Source organism: Ammospiza nelsoni, chromosome 1 (assembly GCF_027579445.1).
Source record: "Ammospiza nelsoni isolate bAmmNel1 chromosome 1, bAmmNel1.pri, whole genome shotgun sequence".
Classification (NCBI taxonomy): Eukaryota; Metazoa; Chordata; class Aves; order Passeriformes; family Passerellidae; genus Ammospiza; species Ammospiza nelsoni.
Window position 1 is genome coordinate 33,431,882 of NC_080633.1, and position 10,647 is coordinate 33,442,528.

The 10,647-nt window shown below is 42.8% G+C and overlaps 1 protein-coding gene across 1 annotated transcript; it reads right to left on the reverse strand.

Annotated features, from left to right (window-relative positions):
- Positions 1-6,019: 6,019 nt before the first annotated feature.
- Positions 6,020-7,634, reverse strand: LOC132072144 (cytochrome c). The gene is made up of 3 exons (XM_059470185.1): positions 7,506-7,634; positions 6,561-6,737; positions 6,020-6,412 (listed from the first exon to the last, which is right to left on the reverse strand). Exons 2-3 carry the CDS (start codon positions 6,727-6,729, stop codon positions 6,264-6,266), a joined length of 318 nt encoding a protein of 105 aa, XP_059326168.1. The 5' UTR covers positions 6,730-6,737; positions 7,506-7,634; the 3' UTR covers positions 6,020-6,263.
- Between the last annotated feature and the right edge of the window lie 3,013 nt (positions 7,635-10,647).

Here is a 10,647-nt window from a genome sequence, read left to right on the forward strand (position 1 = left end):
TATACAGCAGTATTAAAAACAGACTTAAAAGTGCATTTTTTGCTAACAAAAGTCACAATGTTTCTGCCTAACAGCTAGTGGAGAAACTATATTACCTGTATATCCATTTCACGCTTAATACTTCAACTGGTGACATCAAAGTGAGCTCCAGAGTAGGAACAAAGCCAGAATACACATTAGAGATTGCCACTTTTGATTTAAGATTCTTTTGAGAAGTTAGAAAGAAACATTTTGCTTCCTAGCTGAATCTTTTACCATTTGAATAGCTGAAATTTAATACAGATTATTTCAAACTTGAGCATGCCTGATGAAATATAAAACATGAATTGGTTTAGGACTTCAGAATTCCACAGACTTATTGCAGACATATCACTATATTCAGCTGGATAATCACCTCCAGCGTTTTTTGCTGAGCACTTGCATTCAAACTGCTTTGGATACAAATGAAATTTGTCTTTCAAACTGAAGCTTTTTTAAAATTACCTTCAAGAACATGATACAACTCCTCTGCAGCTTTTTTTGTACATTGGCTCCCTCTCCTGTTCATTGAGCACAAGCAAGAAACTGATCAGGTGCAGCCAGTTAAAGACATTTCTCAGCACTTCCATCGTTATTTGTGTTTCTGAGGATCACAAGCAAGGATTTTCTTAGGTATCCAGTTGAAACGGAACCTCTTTCAGTGAATTTAAAGCAAAAAAAAACAACTTTGAAACAATGTAGAAGGATTCTTCAAGTAAAGTCTTTACCTTTAGAGTCCACATTAGAGTTAGAGATGTACATTTTAGAGTCCACTGCAGAGTTAAGAAATGTATAAATAAATACTACATTTGAATAGTAAACTACAAGATGCTGCATGCAGTTCAGAAATGAAAAGTATATTGTAACAGTAATATGTGAAATGAAGAAAAGTAAGACCAGAAGGGCAAGCTAACAAGCGACAATTTCTACATGAGAATTGGAACTAAAATTACTCACTATGGCAAAAAATCTGTGGAATCAAAAATGTGGTACCTTTCCTTAAAAATACCACTGGAAGGAATACAGACCTAATATCTAATACTCAGATAAATTATTGTCCCCCTACTTGGCACTGGTGAAGCTGCACCACAAGTCCTGTGTCTACTTCTGGGCCCCTCACTACAGGAAAAAACATTGAGGTGCTGGAGTGAGTCCACAGAAGGACAACAAAGCTATTGAAGGGTCTGGAGAACATGTCATGCAAGGAAATCTGAGGGACCTGGGGTTGAGAGTGTTCAACCTGTAGAAAAGAAGGCTCAGGAGAGACCTTATCACTCTCTACAATTCTCTCTAGAGACCTTATCACTCTCTACTCTGCCTGAAAGGAGGTTGTAGCCAAGTGAGGATCAGCCTCTTCTCCCACACAACCTGCAACAGGAGGACACAGCCTCAAGCTGTTCCAGGGGAGTTTCAGGTTGCACATCAGGATGAATTTCTTCATGGAAAGGGTTGTTAAGCATTGGAATGGACTGCTCAGGGAGGTGGTGGTCACCATTCCTGGAGCTGTTCGAGAACAAGTGGACATAGTTTGCACTTAGTGCCATGGTCCAGCTGGCAAGGCGGTGGTCGGTCACAGGTTGGACTTGATCTTGGAGGGCTTTTTCAACTGAAATGATTCAGTGATTCTGTGATCAATAGCAAACAAACTGATTAAATAACTGGAAATAAAATGTCAGTGTTATAGGAAACAAGGCAAGGTAGGGAGAAGTCTGACTTCCTTTCCTCTCTGTTCTCCAAACCAAAAAATCAACAGTGGAAGTAGAAATATGAGACACACTTCCAAGGAAAGGCTGGTTACAGTCAATGTAGGAAAACTCCTGCAACAAAACCTGGGTGAGTAAGAGCACCAGATCACTGAGGGCACTGGTGCCACATAGGTGACAACCACGATGATTTTAAAATGCAGTGTGTGTGCATCTTTCTTATCTGAAAGGACTAGACATCAGGGAATGCTCATATAATCATGTTGTATCTCATACTAAAAAAACACCTGAGGCATAGTGCAGGTAAAAGCCACATAAAACCACCTGCTTTACTTAGCTCTTAAAAATTTAGAATTAAAAAACACCAATAAAAGGCAATGTCCCATATCTTAAGAATCATGAGATATCTTAAAAAGAAATTGTCACCAGACACACACAACTGAATGGGGTCATCAAAAGTCAATTTCTGTGAGTTTTGTAAGGGTAAGAATACAGCTTGGTATTTCTGCTAACAGCTTTTCATTTGAGTGCTTATGACCAGAAGACTGGTGGTGGGGTAAGACAGGGACAGCACAGCCTTCCACACAAAAATATGCTTTAACACATAGAGGAAAGGGAAGATGTATCTGGAGAGTGGGTGATTCTGAAAGGAAAAAAGCAGTGGCTCACATTGCATAAGCAAGCTGCATTGAACAGCTTTAACGAGATGTAAAACCAGCAGAGTAATGACTTCTGATCCCCACTGACAGGTTTATTTTTATCCAAGGCTGTTTAAAATTAATTAATTAAATGCATAAATAACCTGGAGAGAACACACCTCCCCTGCTCCCAGGTATGTATTTTGAACACTGTGCTATAGTTAGCTCCTCTTTTGCTAATTTTTTTTTTTGGCTTTCCTTTTTCATGACAGCTTCAACAGAGGCATAGAGCATCTTCTTCCCAGAACACAGGTTCAGTTTGTTGGTTATTGCAGCTTTCTGGAAACTGAGGATGTGAATCTCAATGGTGTTACAGAAGCAAACACCACCCACTTCTTTCACATCCTGTGACATTGACCTCTAAGCTGAAAGCAATCATTCAAAACGTGACCATCACACTTACTGTATTTCAGATCACAAGAACAATCCTGGAAAAAAGCATGCAAGTACTCATATGCAAGCTCTAAATCATGAGCAGAGGGACATCTACCTGGAGTCCTGACTCAGCAATTGCAGCACTGGGAAGGGGCAGGATTTCATACTCCTTCCCAGGGTTAGCATGTCCTACTGCTAGCTCTGGGCTGCTCACCTCCCACAACCACTTGGTTTTCAGGACATCAGCTTGAAAGGGTACAACTCATCCTGTATGTAGTAAAACAGATTTCTGCTGCCTTTAGCCCTAAATGAGATTTGTTTTGGATAAAGGCCAATGACAAGGCTTACTATAAAGGTAAATGTGTGCACATCAATGGGCTTTGATATATGTGACAGACTAGAATATCTAATTATTACCTATTGGCTGGTTTTGTTCTCCCTCGTAAACAGGAGGAGGATAGTGTACCACATTCCTTTTAGAAATTGATGCTATATTTTATACCAAAAAAAGGAAAGCATTACATAATCCCATACAAAACTAAATCTATCAAAATGAAGATCTTTATCTGAAGAAATTATTTACAATTGTACAGGCAGCAACAAATGGAACTTTCTCAAGCTGGTTTTAGAGTGGTTACACTTGAATTGTTAAGACTCTAAATAAACAAGGCAGCTTCTGTATCACTATATTTCAATTGGATGTACAACTAATAAGTTTTGTAGCTTTGTAAGTATCCTACTTATTTGGAAGTCACACTATGAAAAGGTGCGCTTTTGGATTTCACCTTTTTTCCAGTCATTAACTATCTTCATTCATTTGCATAACTACACATGAAAATATCACAAGATCAGTTTCAAAGGCATGCCCAAGCAAAGTTGTGAACTAGTAGCCAAGCAGAATTTTTACAGGATGGTGCAATGTTTGGCAGTGGTGCTTTGATTCTCTAATTGGCAACTGTAAAGGAACTACTGAAATACCAAGTGTCTAGACTGGTATAACCCTCAGAATGAAAACCACTAAACTTGATACTTCATAGGCAAAACCCCATCCCTTTACTCTGTAATATAAACTAAGAAATGAAGAACTAAACCTTGATTATGTAACTGATCATGATGTCTCCTTCCCACCCAAGCAAGCCCTTGCATTAACACTTACTCAAGTGATAATCTAACCTCCTTGCAATATTCTTTGCTTATCCATTAGTAAAAGACCCTAGTATTGCATTTCTCCAGTGGCAAATGGCTGCTTATTACCTACCACAAAACTTTTAAGCCATTGCAGTCCAGGGCTATACACATAGAAAGATGAAATTTTAAAGGCCTGAAGAGTCTTTTCCCTAACACGTTATCAAGAATGAATGCTGAGTATACATTTAAATTGTCTCAGTTTTCAGTGTTATGTAGAAGCAACATTTACCTTTGCATACACAGATAGAAGAGCCAAGCTAAATTTTGTCCTCTGCTTCCTTTGGGCAAAGGATAACTGCTTCCTCAAGCTTTTCTGAGGATGGGTAACTTACTTGTTGCAAATTGTAATCTGTGCAGAAATTGCCACACTTTACTGAAAAATCCTCTTCTCTAATTGATCTAGAGAAGAAACACGCTGTAAAGAAGAGCAGCTTGGAGGTCAGTGTCTTCTTTCACAAAGGTGCTAACAGAACACAGTGTCACAAGTGTCATCACCATCATCATCCTGGAAGACTGCAGAGCTGGGTACAGTTACATTCTGTATCTACAACTGCTCTATCAGGATTTTGGCATGGAAAAAGCCTCAGTTCTGCATAGCCATAAAAGTGCCATGACAAACGCTCCTTACAGAAATTGGAACAGCAATAAACTACTACAATTTGAAGTTTTCTGCTAACAAATAAAGTAAAAATGTTTTTTTTTTAGAAAAAAAAATGCTATTAATAGTGGATCCATAACTGCAAGAAATGCTGTTTGCAGGTTGGTCTGGAAAGAAAAAAATCATCACAACACATGTAACAGCAATCACCAAGACTACTGTTAGTAATCTTAGTTCCTTTCACTCATTTACTCTGAGTAAAGCACTTTGCCATTCCATCATTAGGTACACTACTCCATATAAATCAAATGCAGCCCATCCTACAACTTCTCAGTTACCTTGAATTTGCTCCCATCTCACTCTGGAAGCACAGCAGAAAATGCTACTGAACAGCACATCCCTGAAAGAGGTTGCTGGCTCTGGTCCAAAATACTAACTTTGCCACATTTATACTTCCCCCACCAACTCAATTAGAACTTACCTTTTTCCATGTGGAGCTTTTTTTGGTCTCATTTCCTAATGATGTAAATCTGGGCACACAACTTTGCTCTGTATTCCCATTGTTTTTCACTTAATTTCATAGACATACAGCAAGCAAGACTTTTAATTTTTTTTTTTAATTTACAGTATTGATTGCTCCAAATTATGCCTTACTGTTGGTACACAGTAAATACATTCTTCTGAACAACTTAGTATGAAAAAACGCAGATAAAACATCAAAAATACTGCTTTACAATGTGTGAAACAGAACCTTCAGAAGTAATGGTGGTGGCTACAGCCAGGCACAGAGGAAGACTGCTTGATTTTGTCTTTTAGTCTACCAGCACATTCACTCCTGCATCCCTTCATCTGAAACTTCCTGTAACAATGGATTCTAGGTGAGTGTTTCTGCTGAATTGAGAAGATTAGGTAACTCTCATCTTGGCCACTAGCACTCGTATTCCCAGAACAGGATGCTTTCTCTCACGCTAAGAATGGCTGTTATCAGATTTACTGAGCAAAGGGCACCAATAACACATCAAAACTGGAGATGTTTCTGAAGGGGAGTTGTACTCTATAGGAGCATGCAGCTGTCAGAGTCTGGATGAATTAGGTAACATGCTTCCCCTAGATTAAAGACAAGTGGCTGGGCACAACTGGCAGTTCACAAATTGTACTTAAATCAGATGAAATACGTTTTTATCACAAGCTTTAGACAGATTAATGCATATTGCAACACCTAGCACTGATTAAATTTAGAAAAATATTATACTGGGACTGTTTTTCTTTTTAATAGCCTTTGTTGTTTTGTTGTTAATGTAAGAGAAGATGTATGGCAGAAGATGCCAAAAGGACCCTGCTTTTTGATGTTAAAGAGCTGAGCTGTCAAAGCTATTATGCTGCTGATGATTACTCATTTGTTTACTTACATATTTTTTAAACAATGAAGAGGCAGGAAATGTTTATGTATTTTTTTTAATTTTTATCATCAAGGATGACTAAACCCAATTACATAGTCTTTGTTAAGTTAGTGGCTGCCAAACAAGTGTGTACTCCAGTGACCCACCTTGAGCAAAGTTATCTGATGGGTGATTTTCAGGTTAGACATAGTACATGTAAAAATAGAAAGTTTAAAAACCAATCTCATCACATACATTTCCATTGCCATCTCCTTTGTGAAATAAATAAGGCAGCAGATAACTTTTACTTTGCAGTGGCAACTTTGAGGTATGCTATTAAGTCTGCTCTCTCGTTCTTCTTCTTAATACCCGCAAAAATCATCTTTGTTCCAGGAATATACTTCTTTGGATTTTCCAAATACTCCATCAGAGTATCCTCACCCCAGGTGATACCTAAAAGAAGGTAAAAAAATCCAAACAGTTAATAAATTCAAAATAATAAACACTAATATTCTTGTCCTCTGCTCAATTTTTGGCAGATTTTTAAAATTATCCCCAAGAACTGAGTATTTCTGTCCCCTAAGGACAGCTTTAAGTTTACCTTTGTTCTTATTAGCATCCGTGTAAGAGAAACCTTCGGCTTGCCCAGTCTTGCGTCCAAACAGGCCGTTCAAGTTGGGTCCAGTCTTGTGCTTGCCTCCCTTTTCAACCGTGTGGCACTGGGAGCATTTCTGGACAAAGATCTTCTTGCCTTTCTCGACGTCTCCCATTGTCAATACTAGACCAAGAACACACACACGAGGTCAGTATTGCAACCTCAAGGTCACCAACTGAGCTGAAACCTTAAAAAGTATCCTGCAGGTTTACTGAACCACCAAACGCAGCAGGTGAACCTGGCAATTCTCCAGCACATTGTCTAACCTCAAGCCACAGCTCGTGGGCTTGAAGGTTATTATGAAACCACGAGACTACCCAAAAGGTATCAAGGTGATTAAACATGCTTGAAGGGCAGGAAAAACCTTCCCTCGGACAAACGAATTGTTTAAAGGGTACGGCGACAATTTCTGAAGAACAAATTGAACATAACTTGTACAACTGTACAGGAGTTTCCTAGTCGTGAACGACCTCGTGTAAAAGCACAGGACTTTTGGCAGGCTTTTCCTTTGGAGCTGAAAAAGCGCACCAGACACATTTACTTTTTTTTTTTTGTTGCCCGGGGAGGGCTGGCGGGCACCCGGCGGTCACCGTGACCCGGGATGACCCCAGCGGTCCCGCCGGCAGCCACGCGTGAGGAGGCGGGAGGGCCCAAGGGCGCCCGCACCGCCCGGCTCCGGCTCTACCCGCGCCCAGCTTGGCCCCGAGCCTCCCCTCAGACCCCCGCCCGCGGCGCGGCCGCCCGGCCCCACGGTGACCTTCCGCCGCAGCCCGGCCGCCGCCTCAGGCCGCGGCCCCGGCAGGGGAGAACGGCCCTCAGAAAGGCCGAGAGCAACGCCCGCCCGCCCCACGTCCCTGCCAGCCGTCACCACCCCGCGGGGCCCGGCCGCACCTGCCTGCCCGGCTGGCCCGCTGCGCCCTCAGACACGGTGACCGCACACCCGGCGCCTCCCGCTCCGTCTGCGCCCAAGGACACGCTGTACTCCGCCCTATGTAACCCGGCACCGCCGCAACCAACCCCTGCGCGCGCCCACCGCCCGCCTCCCCGCCTGACAGCCAATCAAGCGCCGGCTTCTGGAGTGCTGATTGGTTACAATCAATGACGTCACGCCGCCGGCAGCTAGTGGGGTAGGTTGCGACCGGCGGGCCCCCGGACTTCCTTCCTTCCTGCCCCTCTTCCCTCCAATCGCGGCGGAGTGACGTCAGACGTCCCTCTGCTGCCGAGGGGGCGCGCAGCAGCCACGTGAGAGTGTTGCGGGCGCATGCGCACAGCGCAAGTGGAAGCAAGGGTCGCGCGGTGCCCTCAGCACGAGGCGGTGGGCGGGGCCTGGGCAGTGACGCGGCGGGAGTCGCGGCCGGGTGGCGGGGGCGGCCTGTGGCGGCCGGGCCATGAGGGCGGGAGCGAAGGGCGCGGTGACGGAATTGCCGCATCGGTGACGGCGGGAAACGCTTCTGTCGCCGAGTCCGTTCTATGGAATGAACACCGCCCTGTCATTTATACCACAGCACTAAGCGCAGTGCCCTGTCTAAATATCGCCAAGGACAGCGACTCCACCCCCTCCCTACGCAGCCCATTCCAATGTCTAATCACTCTTTCTGGGAAGAAATTCTTCCTGATGTCCAACCTGAACCTTCCCTGGGGTAATTTAAGACTGGATCCTCTCCTGTCGCTGGCTGCCTGGGAGAAGAGGCTGACCCTCGTGGCTACAGCCTCCTTTCAGACACTTGCACAGAGGATGTGTTCCCTGAGCCTCCTTTTCTCCAGGATAAACACCCACAGCTCCTTTTGCTTTTCCTCACAGGGCATGTGCTCCAGACCCTGCATTAGCTTGTCCATGAATTTTAAAACCTTCTCCAGGGGAGCCAAGGGAGTAATGATGTGGAAGTGTTGTAGTAGCCAAAGTGAGGGGAAATCCCCCTGGAGAATCCCCATGCCTGCCACCATGGCCCCACTAGGGGCTGGAGAGGAGCAGGCGTGTGGCTGGATCCTCCATCTGCAGGGGACACCACAGCCACACTGCTCTGACAAAAAAGAAAGGGTTATTGAAGGGACTGCCACTGAGAGGGATGGAAACATCCCAAACGCCAGTCCACTAGATGTATTTGTCCTGCTTCAGGGCAAATTTTGGAGAGAACCCCTCAAAGGGGCTCTTCAAGGAAAGCAGATTCAATTGGTACCTCCCCCCAACTGATCCGGCAGAAAAATACTTCTTTGGAGAAAAGTGGGAAAGAACCTGTTTATTAAACAATAAAACTTAAGCAATATTAAACAATAAAACTCTGCTGCCATAAAAGAGATGACAAACTCAGAAAGTCTGCTCCCCAGGTTGCAGCTCAGCTCAGTCCCTCTGGTGCTGGAAATGCCATGGCCCAGGCTCAGCCTGGTGGGCCACAGGTGCAAGCTCAAAGAGGACATGCCAATATTCATTGTGGCCTTCCAAGCAGAATTTGAATGGTGAATTCCAGACATGACTGCCATCTCACTCTGCTTGGCCAGGAGGAGGAAGAGCTGTTGGAAAAGCCCAATGTAATAATGTCCAGTATTCAAAAGAGTTGAACTGTTTGATTTAACTATGGACATCAAAACTGTCAGAATTTTCTATTGTCTGGCACTGGAAAAACATTTATTTTCTGTGTGTGCTTTTATGTTGTCCTGGAACTGGTATGGGTGTGCCCCTGTAATTGCCTATGGGGCAGGGCTCATGTGAAGTGTCAACATGAAGCAGAAAGGAGTGAGGACTGTAAAAATACATCACGGGTTCCTCTGGTGGCAGAATTTTGTATATAATACACAAGACCATTCATCATCACTTCCTAGTTCAGACAGTGCATTGCCTTCCAAAGCTCATGGTGTTTAGACAAGACACAGGTTTTGTGCATGTTTTAACACTTCATCACAAGGTACATGCAAAATATGCATTCTTAAACTTTTAACAATTTATGCTGTAATCTTATTGACAGCTCACTGGCCACAGTAAAACTGTTTTGCTTACAATATACAGATAAATTCATGTACTTCATGAAAAGTGAGGAAATATGTGCAATGAAACCGCTTTAAATCAGGATCTTGAATTCTGCTGTTGTTGCCCAACTCAAACCTCAAATCATGTCAGACTCCCATAATTATGAGGTTGACTGGAAAAAAATTATTTTATAAACTAAAGGCATCCTCTCTTTCTTGTATTTGTTTTTGGTTTTGAACCTTCATTGTGCCTTTCACTCTTGTTTTTAGACTTTTTATCATGATTGTAGGGGCTGAATTTCATTTAGTAAGGCTTCTGTGTCTTAGATGATTCCAAGGGCCAGATGTAGCTTAAAATCACAAGACTCGTGATAAAATCATGTCTCTTCTATTTGCAAAGAAGAAGGGAGCTGAAAGCACTTTTTAAGCTGCTCTAAGAAATTGCCCCAGTGTGAATTCTTAAGCCTCTTTAAGCACTTGTTGTGGACTGATTTGTGCTGACATCTATTCTGAGGTTCTCCCTTTCTTCACAGAACACACACTTCAGGCATCTGTAGCTCTCTTAATTTCTGTTGCATTTTGCCTTTTAAATATGTATGCTCCATGCTGAGAATTGCATGTTGTGTTTCACAGTTAACCTTTCTGATGTGGAGGGACACTGTAGCAATATTTTTTTTAGTTTTTTTCCAAGAAAAAAGAAGCTTTTTTTGAAAACTGCAGCTTAATTCAAGACAACTGGATGCACTCATGATATAATATTCTTTCCTGAAGGTGTAAATGATGCAAACAGAGTATTAGTGGGTTCCCTTACTGTATTAATACTGGAAGCAGAGGTTCTGATATAACAAGATAGTAGCTTAGGGCTGTGTTTTCACCAGTAAAAAGAGGTATCTCAATTGGAGAGGATTTTTCATATCTGTTTGAGGCCACTTGGGCATTACTAAGGGTGATTCTGAGGCAACACTGTGGTTAGAACTGACCTGTAAGTAACGTAGAAGGTGCAGGAAAGGATGTTGTTCAAGGTGCCCAGTGTTTGCTTTTTGAAATGTTCTGTGATAGGACAAACTAATAG

What these genes read in the sequence shown, in the direction of transcription:
- LOC132072144 (XM_059470185.1), bottom strand. Translation starts at nt 6,729, where the DNA reads ATGGGAGACGTCGAGAAAGGCAAGAAGATCTTTGTCCAGAAATGCTCC. An exon ending in GGATGCTAATAAGAACAAAG is followed by an intron (nt 6,413 to 6,560) that starts GTAAACTTAAAG and finishes ACCTTCTTTTAG; the next exon opens with GTATCACCTGGGGTGAGGAT.